Source organism: Carica papaya, chromosome 3 (genome assembly GCF_054855325.1).
Source record: "Carica papaya isolate Zhongbai chromosome 3, ASM5485532v1, whole genome shotgun sequence".
Lineage (NCBI taxonomy): Eukaryota > Viridiplantae > Streptophyta > Magnoliopsida > Brassicales > Caricaceae > Carica > Carica papaya.
This window is the reverse complement of record NC_142311.1, coordinates 33,032,296-33,054,245: the sequence shown is the minus strand read 5'-3', so window position 1 is coordinate 33,054,245 and position 21,950 is coordinate 33,032,296. Positions and strand designations below refer to the sequence as shown.

At 36.3% G+C, this 21,950-nt stretch overlaps 1 protein-coding gene across 1 annotated transcript in view; it reads right to left on the bottom strand.

Annotated features, from left to right (window-relative positions):
- The window catches only part of LOC110826102 (DExH-box ATP-dependent RNA helicase DExH6-like), a 37,391-nt gene that overhangs the window by 14,276 nt on the left and 1,165 nt on the right, over positions 1-21,950 (bottom strand). The window contains exons 2-9 of the mRNA XM_088216102.1: positions 18,433-18,523; positions 17,951-18,263; positions 17,258-17,332; positions 17,049-17,093; positions 6,277-6,367; positions 6,114-6,172; positions 4,498-4,659; positions 1,621-1,673 (exon numbers count right to left, since the gene is read on the bottom strand). Of these exons, the coding sequence (XP_088072228.1) occupies positions 1,621-1,673; positions 4,498-4,659; positions 6,114-6,172; positions 6,277-6,367; positions 17,049-17,093; positions 17,258-17,332; positions 17,951-18,263; positions 18,433-18,523 (889 nt within the window). The remainder of the gene's footprint in view (positions 1-1,620; positions 1,674-4,497; positions 4,660-6,113; positions 6,173-6,276; positions 6,368-17,048; positions 17,094-17,257; positions 17,333-17,950; positions 18,264-18,432; positions 18,524-21,950) is intronic.

The window sequence follows — 21,950 nt, the reverse complement described above, 5'->3', positions numbered from 1 at the left end:
ACAATATTTTATCGAGTCCCTCGACATGTACACAGAAGTTTTAGTGTAGTAAGTATACTCAGACCTAATGACAATACCAAGTTTACAAGACAAAAGCAAGTCATGAGCTGATTGAAGGCCTGAAAGTGGGGGCAAGACTTCCATAACTTGAAAGTCAAATAGTGGGGAAGGAAAATATGAGGAATAATACAAGGGGACTGACTAGATGATTGAAATCAAGATTTTTTCACTATAATATCATGTGAAAAATTTATTGGGTGATCAATTAGAAAAGCTTAAATTGATGCAAAATGGCCTGATGCATTATATTTGCTTATATCCTTAACATGTCCCCTTGATATGCAAGACACCTAACTTAAAAGCATAGACCAAGTACAAGCCCCCATACTTACTGCTGGAACTCAATTTTGAAGATCAATGGAGTGAGAACCAAATTGAAACTACGGATATCTTTGATCTGAACATAGTTTGAAACAGTATGCTACTTGGATAATTCTTCAAAGAGAATTGAATTGATAGAAAATGGTTAAATCTATTTTTATATCATATACTCTAAATATGCTAACTTAGGATGTCAACTCAACAAATGCAAAGAATATCAATTGATGTGAAATGGCGTGATGCATCATTTTTTACTATAATATCATATCAAACAATTTATTGGCTGCTCAAATAGCATAAAAGCTAAAGTTGATGCAAGATGGCCTGATGAATCATTTTGTTTTATATTCTTAACATGTCTCCTTGATATGCAGGATTCCCTGACCTGAAAGCATAGACCAAGTATAGCCCCCATACTTACTACTGGACTTCAATTTTGAAGATAAATGGAGTGAGAACCAAATTCAAACTTAGACCTCTTTGGCATGAGTATAGATTGAAATAATAGAGTACATGAGTAATTCTTCAAAAAAAATTAAGTTGATATAAAATGGTTGAATCTATTACTTACATCACATATTCTATACGCTAGCTTAGGACATGAAACTCAATAGATCCAAAGAATATGAATCAGCTCTCTCCTCCTCACAACTAATACAGAGGCCCAACGGTGGGTATAGAAGGGGCATGTATATAATAAACAAAACTGGATGAGGTTTCGGACAAACTGATTATGGAAGAGTAGGCCTCTCCCTCTTCTTCCTGGTGTTTTATCTTTTACTCTCATGTTGGTTCTCAAAAGAATATGGATTATGGACTGCTTTTCAGAGGAACACTTTTAACTGGGTTGCAGTGTTGTAGTTGGTGATAAATCCAAGGCTCTTTAAAGACTTTTCCCGTCTGATTTTTTGGAATAGGATGAACTTTTTAGTGTATCTCTACGCTAGAGGACAAGAGCACCAACATTTTTGCAAAGAGATTGAGCAAGGATACCATATTGATGTTTGTCTTTGTTTTTGGAAGATTTCTTATCCAACTGAAGTAGTTCTCTCCTTTCTCTAATAATTCTTCATTTTAGTAACAAATTAATATAACAAATTTATTATGCACTACTGTAGAAAATGATAACAATCTTCGATGTCACTTTAACACCATGTTGCTTCAATCATGGAGTTCCAATTTTACACTTAAGTTAATGCCATGAGTAATCTTATGTCAATCAAAGCTAATAAACCATACCTGATAATTGCTAACATGAAATCAGAGTAACGATCCCTTTCATGAATTTCATCCTACAAAGTGAGAACTGATTGTCAACAACCATACAAAAACAATCAAAACTAAGACAAATAGTTACCAAAATCCTACCAAATTATGGACAATAAAGAAGGCAATTAAGTCAAAAGAATGAAATAAATGGCAAAAAAGACAAATAAAGGTTCTCAAGTCATATAGCATAGCAAAATAGAGTTTAGAATAATATAAACCATAAGATAATTCAATCCACAATCATAGGTATTAGCAATAATCACAATCACAGGATTATTAGTCACTTAATAATTCAATGAGAGAGAACCAACAGGATTATTATCCATAACCACTGTAAAAAATATCAAATCACCCATGTTCTATTTGGTGTCTATGCAACTAATATGACTACAACTTTTTTTTTGCGATATGACTAGAATAATAAAAAAAATAACAAAATAAAAGTTCTAACTAAATAAAAAATTGTTAGAAAACGTTAGGGAATCCCACTGATATAGGGATTTTTTTAATCTGCTGTAATTAATACCTATTTTTTCACTTCGTAAGAGCTATATGTACCTATGTATATGTTCATTCTCAATAGGCACAAAACATTTTTATCTTCAAATTCCCCATAATATCATAACATTAGTATCTCTTTTGGATTTGTTGCCTTCATTGCCATTTATGCTCGTCTTTTCTCAAATGTGTATAGAATCCCGTTCTCCTAAAGTTGCTGCAGCCTGCATCCGTCCTAGTACGCCTACTCTCTCTTGTTTTCTCTCTCAAATGTCAAATGTTTGTGTATATCTTTCATCTCTATTTTTTTTTTTTTGAGATAAAAAACAAGTATATTATTTATAAGGCATCAAGAGGGTGTCGCCTCTGTATAAAGAATTTACATATCTAATAGAACATCAAAAACTTTTCCAAAATCATTCTGTCTATAAATATCACGTCATAGGATTAGAGACCCAAAAGTATGTGTCCACCTATCTCTAATTCGACTCAAATCCCCCACACACCTCTCAAACGCTCTATTTTTCCTCTTTTTCCACACCATCCAGAAGATAGTTAAGGGAATGAATTTTACAATTTTTTATTTCTTGCATATCCCATCCAAAGCCCAAAGTTTGTTTTTCACTGTATCCCCAATAACCCAATTGATACTCAATAAACTATTCACCATGTTTCATATACTATATGTCACAGGAAACTGTAGAAGATGATGATTGCATGATTCAGCCGCTTCCTTACACAAGTAACAACCATTAACCATAATGTGACCCCTTCTCATCAACTTGTCAATGGTGAGAATGCATTCCCGGCCTGCTTCCCATGCAAAAAAGTGATTCTCGGTGGCGCTTTCACTTTCCATAACTGCAAAGCTGGAAATCTCACTATCACCCTCATCCTTGGCCAAATAGTGATAAAAGGAATTGACCGTAAAAATACCATCTTTCTTTAGTTTCCACACAACCTTATCCTTGTAGTCATAAAGGTGAACATCGACAAGTAACTTTTATCTCTATTTTCTTAGAAAAGGTGAATTACCCATAAATTCCCATCTCAATTAGTCCATAACAAAATGTGCCCAAAACCTAATGTGGGGGAAAAAAGAAAGTGCACTAAGAGACTCGTTTCTCTTCGACGGCTTCTGGCTGGCCAATGGGGCCGTCCACGTTGAGTGGGAACTCGAACCAGAGTGGACGAAGACTTCTGGTTATTGACAACAAATCTTTTGATTTGATATGCGAAGGTAGGAGGTCGGATGGACTGAGAATAAGCGAGAATGGGAGAGGATTCTGGACTTTGATTTCCTAAAACAAGGCAAAAGTAGGATGGTTTTTGAATGCCCTTGAGGATTTATACTGGAGGAAAGGGGTGTTCCGTGGGCTGAGCACTTTGTTGGCCGGAATCATGAATTGTGGATCTCTTTTGGCAGTAACAGGAGAGGGTTGTATCTGGTATTATTAGTGGTGTGGGGTAAGAATGCAAAGAGAATCTTCATTCCAGAAGGAGCACAGGGGAGTGGCTGGTGGAGGTTCATGAACTCAGCTTTCAAGCTTGCAGAAAGAGCAGATTAACCCTGATGCAGAAAGAACTGGCGGAGAATCTTTTCTACATACAAGTCATATCTCAGAAGCATCTAGTTTTAACTTTTTATTTTACCTTCATCAAAAGCCAAAAATAGATTATATCTTTTACTACGAAACACTTCCCTTTTTTCTTTTTTCTTTTTTTTGCGTTCAGATCAGGTTTCCACATTCTAATAATTAGAAGAAACATAGGAATCTAGGTAAATAAGCCCTAAAAGAAAAAACTAAACTAGGAAACTATCTGTAGATGAAAATACTACATAGGAAACACCCAAAAAAAACCAATTATTCTTTTATTGAACTATACGATATCTGTATCTCTTTCTCTAACATTATCAATAAAAGAATTCAAGATATGCAATAGAATTGTGGAAACTTACACTGCGTGAAACAAATAAATTCAAAAACAAAGGAATTATTCCAAACTATGGAGTTCATTCGGATTGAAATCCATTAAGGAATTAAGCAAATGCATTTTGAATTCTGAAACTTTTATGAAATTTAATGATGAACTTGAGAGATTCAAGGGAAAAATAAATGCTCAAAAATGTAACTTACACTCTCCTTGTTCCCCCCAAATATAGTAATTCAATTGGCTTCCAAAATCCCACAATTTATTTGAACATAAAAAAATTATCTGTAAATAAATCCACTCATTTAATTTACAAATTAAATTTAATTGTATCACTTATTTGTTCCAAGCATGACCTTGCCAAAAAGAAAGGAAAAGTATAAATAATCAGAAATCTACCGAGAAAAGGTTAAATACCACAATAATGTGAGTTATGTCAGAAATATCTTGCTTTGCAGGGTTCTTAGAAGCTTCCTTCATCAACTTTCTAGTGCCTCCCGAAATCAGAACCCTCAATAGGACCCCGTTTGTGCAGAACACAACTGAAGTATGTCTCCCACCTTTACTCTCCAATCGAATCTAGGGGTGTGCCAGAAATATAATAAATCAATAGCAGCAAATTATGCTACTACTACAGAACATAATATACAAGCAAATAAATAAGTATCTGACATAATTGATTCCAAAATTGAAAATATTTGTCATAAGACGTGATATTCCAGATTCTTATGCAACAGAAGAGAAAAACTAATAATTCAAAGATGTTTGTATATTATGCTAGAAGTTATTGTCCAGATGAAAGATCATCAACTAAAAAGCTTAACAAGTAGGGATTTCCAATGGGGAAGACCCAAAGGAGGGGCACATTAGGAATTTAAAACTAAAAGGCATGAGAAATTGCACTTCAATAAGATTGAGTTGAACTGTGACCAATCATCTTGAGGGAGCACCAGAAATGCTTAAGTACAGAATTCTTCCAATTAGACTGATCTAATCTCCCCTAATATAGGATTCCTCACAAGTAAAAGAGCCTATCATGTCGACTACCTTCCCTACATTTTCTTTGGAGATGTACATACCCACATTAAACATTGAAAAAAGCGATCAAGCATCTCCAAGAAAATGTATAGCAAAAGAAATTCAAAATCTTTTTCCAACCAATTTTATCATATATGCTTCCCAAAGAGCAGTATCTTGAGCGAACCTTTGAGTTCTTTGAGCTACCATATGTCCTAAACCTATCAACTACACAACTTGTGCAGTATAAAAGTCATAATAAAATCACCCAAAGCTGTGTTAAGTTTCCTGTTAACAGTTAGGGTTTATCAACAAGTTCAGGAAAACGACAGACCTGCTTTTTCTATGCAGATTAGTTCCATTCCCACAAGTTGGAACTGAAAAGGGGAAAGGATATGCTAACTGAAGAAAAAAGTAGTATTAAAGAGAGAAAAGAGAAAAGTATACCTGTAAAGGACAAGAAATCCTCCTAAACAAAGGGAATAAAAAAGGGAAAAATAATGGCTTGTTTGGCTCACCAATTAAATGCTATAATGGAATAGCTATTTAGTAGGAACAGATTAAAATTCTAATGGAATTGCGTCTTATGCAGATCAACTTAACTTTTTTAAGTTCTGCTCCTACAATTCAGAATTGAATCTGGACAAGGATATGCCGACTGAAGGAAAAAGCATTATTAGAGAGAGCCAAGAGAAAAGTACATCAGTGGAGGATAAGATATTCTCCCAAACAAAGGGAAGAAATAATAATAATAACTAATGGCTCATTTAGTTCATCAGTGAAACAATGTTTTATGTCATAACAATTACACTGCTAATTTGTAAGTCAAGCAGGTCAACCCACTGTTGATTAGTTTTCATAAAGGACTGTAAAAACTAATCCAAGGAAAAGAGAATCCAGCAATCATATACTTGAACCACCAGAATTTGCTGACTAGTTAAGTAAATTGTTTGAAGAATATGTTATCCATGTTATTGCAGATTAAACTAGTAGAAAGGACAAACTATTAAAATTACCTTGTAACCAATGTTATTTCCAATATCTTCCCCTCTTTCACATGAAATTCTCTCAGAAACTATTAACACAAGAATAACGTGTTAGAGTCTCTAAACTCCTTAAGGCAAGATCAAGGAAAAATAAATGTCATAACAAAGGTAGAATACAGAATAAGTTGTGCACCTGATGTTGCTGAGATACGTCGAGGTTGAGTGCAAATAATTTTACATGCTTCACCCTTACCCCACATATAGTCCAATAGAAATTGTGGAACCTGGAATATGTAATGATCAGTCAAAGAATCAACAATAGCAGGTTACATGATCAATCTTTCACCAAAATAACAATCAATCCATTTGCATCAGAAAATCCACATTACAAAGCATCTAAGTTCTTGAAAATGCATCAAGAATATGATAGCAGGCACTCAGGACATGTTCTCAGTTTAACTTTTCAATAACAAGCTAACAGCTCCCTTTTCTACTGAGAATATGGAAACCTCAGATTTGCTATATACAAAAAATACACATTAAGACTGAAAATGTGTTTTGTTGGGTAGCCCAGGCTGTCAAAAATCCCAGTATGATTTCAATTTGCTACCAAGACAGTAAGCCATTTGAAAAAATCAGACGCATAAAATAGACTCAGAAGGCCAAACAAAATTTGAAAACAGAAACAGGAAACCTTAAACCAATTACCTAATGTCACTACCCCTCATCAAGACCATAGATTACATCAAGATTGATGAATAAGTAATTAAAATTGGGTCAGGATTAAACAGGAACTAATAGAAAACTCTCTTTTTTCTTCACACATCTTAGTTTATATGTTCTTTACTAAGTCAATTTTATTTTAAAATAAAAATTATAGTATGATTCATTAATTTACAAGCAGCTTTTTTTGTACGAGAGGCGAGCAGGGAGTGCATACTGATTGCTGACAAGCTAAAAAGGAGGGAAAAGATTCTGGTGAATTGGTGTTGCATGTGTAAGAAGGCGGAGGAGACCTATAATCATTTACTTCCTTGGTGTCCTATAGCGCACAGCTTGTGGTCATTGGCTTATGGTTTGTTAGGCATTACGTGGATCGCGACTGGTACAGTTAAGAATGAATTATGGGCTTCGATGGATTTAACTAATTAGAAAAGTGTTTGGGACTTATTCCAATGGCAATCTTTTGGGTTTTGTGGAAGGAAGGAACAAGAGGGTTTCCAAACAGGTTGAAGAGGGTATTGACAAAATCCGAGAGAGAGAGGGTTCCAGATCCTTACTTTTTTGTTATTGGGTCAACCATCGTATTACATGTAAGGTTTACGAGAAATAGTTGATATCCTTATAAGACTATAAATAATTTTGTACATGAGTTTGCATCCCATTGGTGCTTATACTTAATAAATACTTATCTTTATTGTTATTCAAAAAAGAATTAATTCACAAACACCAAGAGGTGCCGTGCCACCCATGTACAAAAATATTTACAAGTCAGTTAATATGTTAATAAAGTCCTCAAAATACTCTATAGAAATAATAGGATGCCCCAGAACCATCTATCTCTAATATTAACAAAATCTTCCTCCACCCCCTCAAAAACTCTCTTATTTCTCTTTTTCCACACCACCCATAAAATAGTAAAAGGAATGACACCCAGATATTTTTTCTCATTATTAAAGCTCTTCCAGACCCAGATCTCATCCCTTACCAAGCCAGATATTTGTACAACTAATACCCAGTTACCCATAAACCATAGTCCATAACTTATACATGAACAAGCACTAGAGCAGAATGTAATTACAAGATTATGCCGCCATCTTGCACAAAAAACAGTCATTCACTATAATTTTTTCCGTTTTCATCAATTTGTCAATAATCAAGATACATCCTCGCCCAGCATCCCACGAAAAAAAAAAAAAAAAAAAAAAAAGTAACTCTAGGAGGGGCATCCACCTTCCATATTTCCTGAAACGCTTAACCAAGTAATTATAATATTTGACTGTAAATGACCCATTATCTTTGAGGTTCCATAATAGTTGATCATTGCTCCCCTCTAAAGAGATAAGGGAAAGTATCTTTAAGAGAGATGCATATTCTTCAACTTTCCAATCATTAAAATTCTTCACCACATTCACAATTCATTCCCTATTCCCTCCAATATCTCCACATGACTCACATATAGTGATGTCTTTATGTCGTGCTATAACATAAGTCTGAAGGAATTTGTCTTTGAGTGCTCCTGAGCTCATTTGCCTGAGTAACGCTCCCCCGAACGTTCACTGCGATGGAGCACCATTTTAAAGTCACCACTCATTACCCACAGCCCATCCCAACTTTCTATGCACTTCTCCAGATCATCCCACAACAAATGTCGGTCTTCCCTTTCACCCCTGTTGTAAACACCCGTGAAGCACCACCTAATACAACTTCTTACATCCTTAAAAAAGCACGAAACCGTGCATCTCCCAATAATGCAGCTATCACAACTCATCTGGTTTCCTCTCCCCAGAACTATAATACCCCCAACAATTCCCACCACTGGAAGAAACTTCCACTCCACGTCCCTCGCTCTCCACAAACCCCTAACAACCTCCACTTCCATTGATTCCATTTTCGTTTCCTACAAACAGACTGTATCCAGTCTCCATCTCCCCAAAGCCCCTTTGATTATCTTTCTTTTATTCTGGTCATTAATGCCCCTCACATTCCATGAAATGAGTCTCCCCACCATTAATTCTTAATCTCAGGAATACCCCAATTCCCCTTCCTCTCCCCCTTTTTTATCCCATCATAATTGACTGAAGTAATCAAGCCCCTCAACTCCCTCAACCCCGACCCTATCCTTCACTTTTTTCTTCAGTCTCGCCTCTCTCTCCTTTTCCAATCTATTTCCCACTATCTCCCGAAACAACTCCAATGCTTTATCCTCAAACCCCTTGAACTCTACCCCCACCATCCCATTTCACCTTCTCACATTATCCATCACCCAAGCTTAATCCTCATCTTTTGACACTTCCCCCCCTCTCTTAGACCCCTCATTTACATTTAACTCTTCCCGGACCTAGTCGACCAAAAGAAAACAGTTATCAACCCCTTCATCATCTTCCCTAACCGTTTCCAGTTCTTTCATTTCTTCTAACACAGTCTGAGCTAACTAAAACTCTCCCCCCTCAAGCAATTTCGAACGGCACCATCACGTCTCTACTCTCCCCCCATCCATCACCATCACATTCAAAATATTCTTCTATCTTCCATTGCTCTTCTTCCACCATTCCACCAACACTCTCCTCCACTCCGAACAACTCAATCACCATGAAAGAAATGGATAGAGAAAAAGAATTGTACTTGTTTGCATTTAGATTTGCAAAGCAGTATACAGTCTCTAGAAAGGCCCCTTCTTCCTGAAAGACAACCTCCTTCTCATAATCGTAGGATCTCGACTGCATTTTTCCTTATTTCATCCCACGATTTCGAGTTAGGGTGTTCGACCAACTCCTTCCCTAGGATGCTCCTTCTGTGTGACCTTCTCTTCTGCCTTTTAAATTCTGAATTTTGCCTCGGGCTCTCCATGCCGGGCTTAACACTACCCGTTTACCAAAAATAGCCATTGTGCCATAATAGGTTTGGGCCTTGAAGATGGACCAGCTTGCTCCCCACAACCTTCCACTTTTCTTTCTCCGTTGAAGTTAACTTCCGGACATTTTGAGATCGGGCCATCTGTGGGCTTCTCACTATCATCTTAGATCACGTTGGCCCATATCTACTTAACTTACTTAACAACATGCTTGAATTAGATGTTTGGCCCATTACTTTAGGCCTGCCCTTTTTTGAATCGGTTTGGGCCTGCTTCCCTTGTGGATCAAGAAGATCGGGTATTGGGCCCACATCTTATCTGCCCTACCTATTCCTTCGCCTGGTCAGACTGTTTGAGCACTCCTAGCAATGACAAGCTCCATTTCCTCTCCACCCTAACCTTTAGCTCTTCGCCACAAGAAGGACAATGTACCACTACCACCATGGTAGGCTGGCTGCAAGTTACCGTAGTATTAGCCTCCTCCATCTTTTTCTTCCCTTTCAGTAACTCTGGTTCCACCAATTCAACTCCTTGGACTTCATATACAGCTTCCATAAACTACCACCACTACCCCGCCTTTTCCCCTTTCGGCAAAAAACTCGCGTGGTCCTCCCTCCTTCTCTAACAATTCTTACATATAACACCAAAACATTCTTCCCCTGAATCGAGCTCAACACCATCCAAAAGATGCAATGAGAGTTCCACATACTTCTTCCCCAACATTCCTCTCCCCTTTCCCATCTGAATTCCCAAAGACGTCCCCTATGCCATTTTGCTTCAACCTTCAGATAGAAAATTGATTTTTGAAAACCCCTTTCATTTTCGTATAACCTTACTTCGTCTCTTTCCCCAACCACATCAAAAGTTCTCTCATCTATGACCAAAAAATTCCTCAGCCCACTTTCATGACAATCCAAGCCAAGGCACCATCGATGACAGCGCTGACTACGTTTGAGCCAACACTCTCTCTCTAGACTCTCTCACACACTCTCTAGACTCTCACAAATACACTCGTGACAAGTAGAGGACCCAAGGACTTTCTTGTTATAATGATAACATACTTGTCATAGGAAATTATGAGAAAAAGAAGGAAACATTGAGAAAATACTTATTAGAGAATTTGAAATAAAGGAATTTGGAAAATGAAAAGTACTTTCTACAAATTGAATAAGTTTTTTCAGGGGAAGATATCTTTGTTTCACAGTTGAAGTATGTGACCAATATCTTAAGGATATAGGAAAATTAGTATATAACCATGTCTCCACACGAATTGCACAGAATCACAAACTGGAAAAGGCAAAATGAAGATCCAACTACAAACTAAGAGATGTGCAACAGGCTGATAGAAAAACTTATGTATCTTGCTCATACAATGTCAAATGTTGCATATTCTCTTGAGCCTCTAGAAAGGGTTGGGATGAAGAAAGAAGCCAAGAATATTTTGAATAGGTGTTCATTTCGCTAGTATGAATTTTGTCGCTCAAGCATAAAAGTCTTCAAGGATCTACCTGCCACCTCTAATCCTTTGGGATAGATTGACCTTCTTGGCTTCTTTACAAGCCAACGCACACGAATGCTTTAGAGATATCTCCTTGTCCTTGTTATAAAGCAACTGGGGGACTATTTTGTATTAATTTTTTCTTGGGTTTTCCTCTTATTCTTTTTAGAGGTTTTTTGAAGGAATCTTATCCTCTATACTCATGTATTTTTTCTCTCTTCTCTCTTTTCCACAAGTACTTTTTCCTATTAAAACAAAATTAATCCAAAGGTCTAAAGCCTAATATCAAGAGGCTTCACTAGCTAAGTACTTAGAGTCCTAATGGTCAAGCTTTTGGCTTATAATATTTAAGTGAAAAGAAGTTTAATCAAATACCTAAAATATGAGTTTTCTTGATGAAAAACAAGAGCTCAATTTGGCTGATAAGGTAACATCAATAGCGAAAAATAGATATTTTATATTTCAATTTTGCCTAAATAGGTAACAATATCTCCGATTAATATTTTAATAATTTTCCCTTAACATACATATAACTTCAAAAAAAAGTAGTAATTTATTATTGATCATAAATCAAATAAAAATGAATTAACAATACTTTTATATTTAATAAAATATATGTAAAAATACAACTAATTGGAATGTAAAAAATAACTAAGAAGAGGAGAAAACTTTCAAGAAAAATTTATGGTAACATTTATATGTTTGCAATAGTCATTTTTATTAGTTTATGTAGAAAATATAGAAAAATAAATTAGTTTCTTTTCTGTTTTGCCTAGTGGAGAGAATCTTAGAATAGTTATAACCATTTTTTGCAATTCTTTCTTCCCATAAATTTGTTAGGAAGTTGTTATTTTTATTGCTTTATTTTTTATAAATTGTAGCACCACCAAGAATGAAAAAATAAAGACAAGTAGAAGAGAATTTTTCATTCTTCAAATCTTCATGGCATCAGAACGACTCTGATCTAGAAGAATCATCCCGACTGAGCCGCAGTCAAGAATGGCCTCGGGTGAACTACTGTCTTCTCCACCCGAAATTTCATCAGGCTCTTACCATCCTTCTCCTACCAGTCGTGGCTTGGTTGAACCATCTTCATCACTCCTCACTGGGCAAAAGCTGAATGATAGCAATTACCTTCAGTGATCATCATCAATATTACTCTTCATCCGAGGCAAAGTTCGCGAAGAGTATCTCACCGATGAACTCTTACCTCCACCGGCGAATGACCCGAATGCTCAAATATAGAAGATTGACAACAGTATGGTGATGTCGTGACTCATAAGCTCGATGATGCCCGACATTGCAAAAAATTTCCTTCTCTACAAGACTGCACAGGAAATTTGGGAGATAGCTCGGGAACTCTACTTCAGTAAGAAAAATACATCAGCTATCTTCGAAATCAAGTCCACCCTTCACGAATTGAGACAAAATGAGCTAAATGTAACTCAATATTATAATCTTCTATTTGGCAGCTGGCAGCAACTGGACGCCTTCGAAGAAAGGAGATGAAACTGTCCTGATGACGTCAAAAATTTCCGATCATTTGAGGAGGAGAAACGTATTTTCAAATTTCTGCTAGGTTTAAACAGCAACTTTGATGTTGTCCGAGGGCGGGTGCTTAGCATCAAACCATTACCTAGCATCCACGAAGTCTTCTCCGAGATTCGACGAGAAGAAAGCCGAAGAAGAGTGATGATGGGTGATGCGCAACTCACTCAATCTGTCGAAAACGCTTCCGCACTCTCGACAAGAACTCAGGACCTGAGGGGGAAGAAAGGTCGCCCTTGGTGCGAACACTGCCAAAAGCCTGGCCATGTCTGCGACAAATGCTGGAAACTCTATGGAAAACCAGCCAACCGAAAGTCGCCCAAACCAGAAACCGACCACCATGGCAGTCACGCGTCCGCTGGAGAAGCCTCTCTGAGTTCTGTGGAAGGTAGCCTCTTTAGCCCCGAGCAGCTAAAAGCACTTCAGAAAATTTTGACCCAAAAAAATTATCAGCCTCCCATCAACGCATCAGTGGCACACAAAGGTAAAATTCATAGTTTATCTGTGTGTTCAGCAAAGCAGGTTTAGGTGGTTGATTCTGAAGAGTCAGATCATATGACTGGAGAATGTCACTGCTCTAAAATTACAGCAAATCTGAAAAAAATATTTTGATTAAAATTGTTGATGGGCCGGTCTCCAAAGTGGCTGGATGTGGCTCCGTAATTTTATCTCCAAATTTGGCACTTCATTCAATCTTTTATATGCCAAAATTAGACTGTAATTTGTTATCAGTGAACAAAATTTGTAGAGAGCAGAAATGTGTTACTAAATTTGTCTCTAATTTGTGTGAATTTCAGAACTTGGACTCAGGGAGGATGATTGGTAATGCTAGGATGATTTCAGGACTATACCTTCTTCAAATAGACACTTCTAGGGAACAAACTCAAAATACAGTATGTGCAAATTCTGTTTCTATAAGTCATTCAGATAATGACCAAAATATCATGTTATGGCATTATTGATTAAGGCACCCAAATTTCATTTATCTAAAAAAGTTGTTTCCTTCACTGTTTAAGAAAAAAGATCTTATTTCATTTCAATGTGAAGTGTGCCAATTTTAAAAACACATTCGCAATTCTTTTCCTAATTTATCATATAAATCTTCTAAACCATTCTCATTAATTCATAACGATGTACGGGGACCTTCCCGAGTCACTGACATTACTGGAACTAGATGGTTTATATCCTTTATTGATGATCATACAAGAATTACCTGAATGCTCCTTATGAGAGAAAAATATGAGATTTGACCTATTTTCAAAAAATTCAATATCATGATTCAAACACAATTTCATACCAATATTCAAGTTTTAAAATCCGATAATGCATATGAATATTTCGAAACCTCTCTTGGAAAATATTTCACTGATCATGGCATTATTCACCAAAGCTCATGTGTCCATACTCCACAACAAAATAGTACAGCTGAAAGGAAAATCGACACATCCTGGAGGTTGCCCGCTCAATCATGTTTACCACTCACGTCCCAAAATTTCTTTGGAGAGAGACTATGCTCACTGCCACTTACTTGATAAATCCGATGCCTTCCCGTATTCTCAATTTCCAGTCACCATATAAATTACTCTCACAAACCTTTCCTAAATCCCATATCCTAAATAGCCTACCACTCAAAGTTTTTGGGTGTTCTGCATATGTTCATATTCACCCACATCTTTGAGGGAAACTTGATCCACAGGCTGTAAAATGCATCTTTGTTGGTTACTCTGCCCACCAGAAAGGATATGAGTGTCTAGTTCCAGGTACACGTCGATTTTATAACACCATGGATGTTACATTTTTTGAAAATCAATCTTTTTGTCCCACAACTGATATTCAGGGGAAGAACTTTACCCAGGAATATAATTGTGGGATGTTAGCATACCTCCTCTCTATTCACCTCCTCTCTATTCATCCCTCTTGGAACCTGAACTATCACCAATACTTCACCAAAAACCACACAAAGAACCTGAGTCAATGTCAGGAACAGAAAACACATTTTCTACAAATAATGAGTTACGTGTCTACACTAAAAGGAACAAAAACCAAGGAGGGAAGGCACCTGAATCAGACAAGTCTTGCCATGAATCTATTCCGGCTCCAGATACTCAGAAATTTACAGGTAATGAGACATCTATCCCTGCTACTGATATTGACAATGAATTGCCTATAGCTTTGAGAAAAAGGACTCGAACATGCACCAAACATCCGATACAGGACTATATCTCATTTGGTAAGTTGTCTTCAGAACATCATGCCTTTGTGTGCAAGCTAAACAGTAATTCACCAAAGCCAAAGTCTATTCATGAAGATCTGGAAATACCGGAATGGAAAGTTGCCGTCCAAGAAGATATTAGAACACTTGAGGAAAATTGGACATGGGAGTTAACTAATTTGCCCACAGGAAAACGTCAGGTTGGATGCAAATGGGTCTTTATAACAAAATACAATCTTGATGGGAGCATAAATCACTACAAGGCTCGCCTAGTAACAAAAGTCTTTACTCAGTCTTATGGGATAGACGATTAAGAAACATTTGCTCCAGTAGCCAAGCATAATACAATCAGGGTATTACTGTCACTTGCTTTTAACCTTGATTGGTCACTTTATCAGCTAGATATAAAGAATGCGTTTCTGAATGGTGACCTAGAATAAGAAGTATACATGGATATCCTATCAGGATTTGAACTAACTGATGATCTTCAAAAAGTGTACAGTCTCAAAAAATCACTATATGGTCTGAAGCAATCTCCAAGAGATTGGTTTGATAGGTTCACAAAAACAGTAAAACAAGAATGGTATGGGCAATGTCAATCAGATCATACACTTTTTGTTAAACACTGCATCTCAGATAAAAAAGCTATCTTGAATGTCTATGTAGATGACGTTATTTTGACAGGAGATCACATTGAGAAAATTCAGATACTTAAAGAATTTCTAACTAAAGAGTTTGAAATTAAAGATCTTGAAATAATGAAATACTTTCTTGGTATGGAAATAACCCGGTTAAAAAGGGAAATTTCAGTATCACAACGAAAATATGTTCTTGATCTCCTGAAAGAGGTCAGAATGCTCGAAAGTAAACCTGCTGACGCACCTATAGATCCGACCGTAAAGAAAGATTGATAAAGAAAGGTACCAAAGACTGGTGGACAAACTCATCTATTTAACACACACCAGACCTGACATTAGTTTTGTAGTTAGTATAGTGAGTCAATTTATAAATCAACCAACTGAGAAGCACATGACGGCTGTATATCGAATTCTGAGGTATTTAAAGATGACTCCAGGTCAAGAATTGTTCTTTTAGAAAACAGAAAAAAAGGATATTGAAATCTTCACTGATGCTAATTGGGCAGGATCAGTAACTGACAGAAGATTTACATCAGGATACTATACCTATGTCTGGGGCAATTTAGTAACTTGGCAGCAGTAAAAGCAGTCTGTTGTAACTGGTAGCAGTGCAGAATCTGAATTCCGGGCACTTACTCATGGAATATGTGAAGGAGTGTGGTTGAAAAGAATACTTGTAGAACTGAAAGTTTATGATGGTACCTCTATGAAAGTTTGGTGTGATAACTAATCAACCGTTAGCATGACCAAGACTCCAGTTCATCGTGACCAAACCAAGTAAGTAAAAATCGATCGACACTTTATCAAGAAAAAATTGGAAGATGGAACTATAACCCTTATGCATATCTCAATAAGTCAACAGGTTGCGGACATTCTAACAAAAACTCTAATAAGAGGAACATTTGATAACATTGTATCCAATCTAGATTTACTTAACATCTATGTAAACTAGATTGAGGGGGAGTGTAGAAAATATAGGAAAATAAATTAGTTTCTTTTCTGTTTTGCCTAGTGGAGAGAATCTCATAATGGTTATTACCATTTCTGCAATTCCTTCTCCCCATGAATTTGTTAGGAACATTTGTTAGGAAGTTATTATTTTTGTTGCTTTATTTTCAATAAATTGTAGCACCACCAAGAATGAAAAAATAAAGGCAAGTAGAAGAGGATTTTCTATTCTTCAAACCTTCAGTTTATTTGTCAATATTGAACAAAGACTTGAATTTTACATTATAAACACTTTCTACAGAAATGTTTACTAAAAACTGAGCAGCTTTCACTTCAAAAGCACTTGTACTAAAATTATTCTCAAAAGCACCAACTTGCCAAATGGGTATCCAAGCAAGAAGAATCAAGAATGACAAATGGGTATCCAAGCAAGAAGAATCAAGAATGATATAAAAAGCTTTTGAAATTATGAATCATAGATATCCCATAAGTACAAACACGCTAAAAATATGATACGCCATTCATTTAAGGCAAAGCATTTTCTTACTTGTGTAGTCTTTCCACAGCCAGTTTCACCAGAAATAAGAACAACCTGCATTGAACTGGAACAAGAATAAGTACTTGAAGGCACATTAGAGATACAAACACCCAAAGCATAATTCTTAAAGTTGGCGGTATTAGCTTCTTGAAAGAAAAAGCCATCTCAACCATATTCATATAAAAGCACACTAGTAATCTACAAAAGGATGAAATAACCTGGTTAGACTCTATCGTGGATGTAATGGTGTCCTTGAAGGATGCAATTGGAAGCTTTAACCTCTCTTCATTTATCTGTTAGGACAATATCACAGGAAACTTCGGTTAGACTAACTCACACTGTCGATAAGACATTTCCTACATATGAAAAATGATCAAATGTTGTTACAGATCATAGTCAGGCTGAAACCTACAGAAAATTGACCTAATCTGATCTGTTTCTCTTTTATTTCAAATTAAATATCAGTTTTTCAGTTGTATATTTAGATATATTCACATTCCCAGCTGTTGTCAGTTGCCGCTATTTTATAGAGAGTTCCTAGTCTAACGTGGGCTGTTAACTCTGTCCTACTGTTCTGTAATTTATATGGTTTGCACAAGAGGAATATATATCATGGAAAGAAAAATCCAAAATGTCCCTGAGCTCTTGTTACTCTTGGAGATATGTGGGTTATAGCCAACAAGCACAAGCTTTTTTCAGTAAATATAGGGCAGAATAGGAAGAATAAGCTAGAAACATATGAATGTTCCCCAATCTGATATTATTCTTTAAGGTCCTACAACCAGATCTAGGGGACAAGAAAATAGCGGATTTCTGCCTACTAAAATAATAGGGAAAACACAATAATAAAGATAAAGCACCAAACAAATGAAAGTTATGAATTTCTAATCAGTCAGGTTCACAAATGATACCTGTCGTAGGTTTGCAGCCTTCTCAATTCTGGAAGCAAGTGATTCCACCTTTTTGGCAATTTCTTCCTCGTTCATCAAAGGTTTTCGAAAGATATCATCTCTCCTTCTTCGAATTTTATCTGTCTTTTCACCATGTCTTCCAACTTGTTTCTCACCAAGCTCACCATCTTCAGGTGGGTAACGTGTAAAAAAGTCCTGCAAAACATTTTCTGATTCCTCTGAAAATGTGAAACGTGTGAGATTTTCCTTCCCCTTTAGGGTTTCAACATTCCTTCTAGTCTTGTAGACAGAAACACACCGCTGATTCCCATGCCTATAAAAAGTCCAAGCAATTTGATACTGTATAAGAAAGTGAAATTAATAAAACCAAAATGAAGAAGAGAAATCTGCAAACCTCTCAGGTTGAAGATTATAGTAACAATCAAGGATTCATGAATTTAAAGTTAGAGACTGAGAGAATAGATATCACTATCAGAACTCACCCAGAACTTTTGGATTTCATGCCCATTTTCCGGCATACTTCATGAACCACAGCACGTTCACGATTTGACAAGTTGGCTTCAAATTTGTACACTGTATGTAACATCATATACTTATAAAAATGAACTTAACATATTTATTTTAAAGAATATACAAAATCAACCAACAATATTTTATTTAGATAATCAGATGAAATAGGATAAAGCCAAGAAACCTTAAATTCCCACTAGCTAGGGCTGTAAATGAGTCTGGCACGTGTATACATATTGCACAAGGAGATTGCAAGTGTGAGTAATACTAGAACTCATTGTTTGGACACTATGGTTGCTATTAAAGAGGATGTCATTAAAGAATCCTTCTCATTTTTTCAATGGAAAAGGATCCTTTTCACTAATAGTTTTGCTAAACATGAAACGGATTCTAGCAGATAACTTGCGCATATGAGTCTGTGGCCCCTAGATCTAGACCCCTCTTTTTGGAGGAACAATATGTCCTCTCTAGGATGTGTAATCCATATTGGTGTATAAGAGGAGATTTTAACACTTGTAGATTTCCCCATGAGAAGTTAGGAGGTGGTGGAGAAACAATGAAAATGCGAGGATTCAATAATTCTAATGAGGACTGTGAGTTACCCAATCACCCTCTAACTAACGCCTAGTTCACTTGGTCAATAGAAGGGAGAGGATGGCGCTCATCGCGAATGAACCGCTCCCTAGTTTAATCATGTTGGGAGGACATATTCAATGTTTGGTACATGACACTCTGGTACAACCTGTATCAGATTATTTTCCTATCATCCTTGACTTGTAACGTGTGTAATGGAGGTCTTACCCCATTCAGGTTTGAGAAGATATATGGACACAACATCCTAATTTTAATGATAGAATGAAGGATTAGCGGTACAAAGGTCCAACAAGAAGCTTTATTTCAAAAAAGAAAAAGGTCCAGTAAGGGAATGGGAGGGTTATACATTTACACAAATATTTTATTCCTAAACATAAGTTGAGAAAATTGAAAAAACAAGTTGTCGGTGATATAAGGAAGAAGAAGGCAGATATTCTAATGGAGATGAAGGGATAAGATAAACTGGCTTTGCAAAATAATATATTAAACCAAATGAGTTGCACATCCAAACTCATAACTAAGCCTAAGGAGGTTCTACTCAAAATGGAGCAAATTGGAGCAAAAAGCTAAGTTAAAGTGGATAAAGGAAATCGATGCTAGTACTAGGTTATACCGCAGGGGAGATTAAGGAACTAGATCTAGAGGGGTGTGTAGAATGGGATACAGACTTAAGTGGGTGAAAAATCACTTGATTTTACCGCAAGAGTACACCAAGCAAGAAGTATCTAGGTCTTTCATAGGACTTGATTGATAGCTCATTAGTATTGCCAAACCAAACCAAAGAGAGACAATTTGATGAGGAGGTAAAGAAATCTAATTTAGGCAATGTGTACGGAGATAGACTTTGGCCCAAATGGATCTAATGGAGCTTGCTTCCAATCTTATTGGGACATTATGAAGGACAACATGATGAAGGAATTTTAAGAGTTCTATTTGAATGGGAATATATGTCAAAAGTATGAACTATACACTAAAAAGACAAATCAAAAAGGACATAAGACAACCGTCCTATCAGTTTGGTGACTGGTGTTTGCAAAATAATAACAAACAAGTGATCACTACGTCTAACTGATGTTTTGGATGACACTATCTCACCAAATCAAAGTCTCTTTATGGGAGAAAAACAAAACTTGAGTACATTCTTGTAGCAAATGGATCAACAGAATATATGCAAAGAGTGAAAAAAGAAGGATCAGTCCTAAAATTAGATTTTTGAAATGGTTTGAGACAGGTAAATTGGAGATTCCTAGACTTAATGATAGATTGCAAAGGTTTTGGATCTAGATGGAGAAGTTGGACAAAACGTTGCTTCTCCTCTGTCTCTTTTACAATGATAGTGAATGTCAAGGCCCAAGAGTGGTTTCAAAGTACTCGAGGTATAAGATCCTTCATTCTTTTATGAAATAAAAGTGAAATATTATTATGCACAAAAATACTAAGGGAGTACCACCCATATACAAAACAGTTGTATATATCAAGTGGTCAATGACTAACCCAACATCATCCCAATCTTTAATGTCATGACCTAAAAAGATAGAACTAGAAGTGTGAATCCATTTATTCCTAATGTTTACAACTCAATACCCTCAAAAGCTCTCGTATTTTTTTTCTTCTACACAACCTAAAAAATAGTAAGTAGAATAAGGAATAAATGTTTTCATCTCTCCATTTTTCTTTACCTTTAGTGGATGGTTGGAGTAGAATGCTGACAAGGGAACCGAAAAAAGAGGCAATTGAAGGTTTTGTGGTTGGTAATGATAGAGTTGAGGTATCTCTTTTTTTGGAATAAAAAGTATAGTATAATTCATTAACTCACAAGCACCAAGGAGGTTCACCAATGTAGAAAAATAAGTACAAAGCAGTTAATATGTTAATAAAATCCGAAAATTCCTCAAAAGAATGAAAATGATGCCCCATAGTCAAAAAAACCCAAGATCTAGAGTTATTTGTCTCTAACTCTAACAAAATCCTCTTCCACCCTTCAAAATCTATCTTATTCCTATCTCACACCATCCGTAAAATAGTAAGAGAAATAAGTCACATGTTTCCTCACATTCACAATATTGTTCTATCACATCACAATAGAATAATTGCTAAAGCACTCATGTCGGTACGTGTTTTTGAGTATATCATAGGGATCCACATTAACATGGCCAAATGTGGTTTGATAGGAACAAATGTGACAGATAGTACAGTTAACATGCTAGTTGAGGCAATAAGATACACGAATTTATCATGGCCCATTACATATTCAGACATTTATTAGGCGGTAACCCTAGATGTAAAACATTATGCAACTAGGTGGTAATTGAAGTGCCTAAGCAATTAGAAAAGTCAAACTTGGGGTCTTTTCCCAATGGGGATAGAGTAACATTCATTCCTTCATGCATGCTTGTCTACTATCTCCGTTTACTACATGTCTTTGTTTAAGGTTCCAACAGGAGTAATTGAGCATTTAGATGGAGTGATGAGGAATTTTTTATGGCAGGAAATGGAGAGGCAAAGAGAGATCGTTTAGTCAAATCAGAGGTGTTTTCTAGGTCTAGAACTTTCGGAGGGTTAGGCATTAGGAACCTAAAACCAAGAAACTTGTTAGCATTAATTAAGTGGTTATGGCAATTCTCACCGAAACCAAACTCCTTGTGACATGCAGTGACCAAAAGCGTACATGTGACTCTAAAGAATGATTGGGATTCAATGGCCAAGAGATCCATCCAACACAAAAAGGTCCATGGAAGGTCATTTCCAGTTTGCTAAACCTCTATAAGACTCTCATCATATATAACATTGGGATGGATCCAATATCCTATTTGGACGGATCATTGGAGGGGCAATCTCCCCTTAGGTACTCAATCTCCACAGTTATTTCACATCTCCTTAGATCACAAAGCCCCAA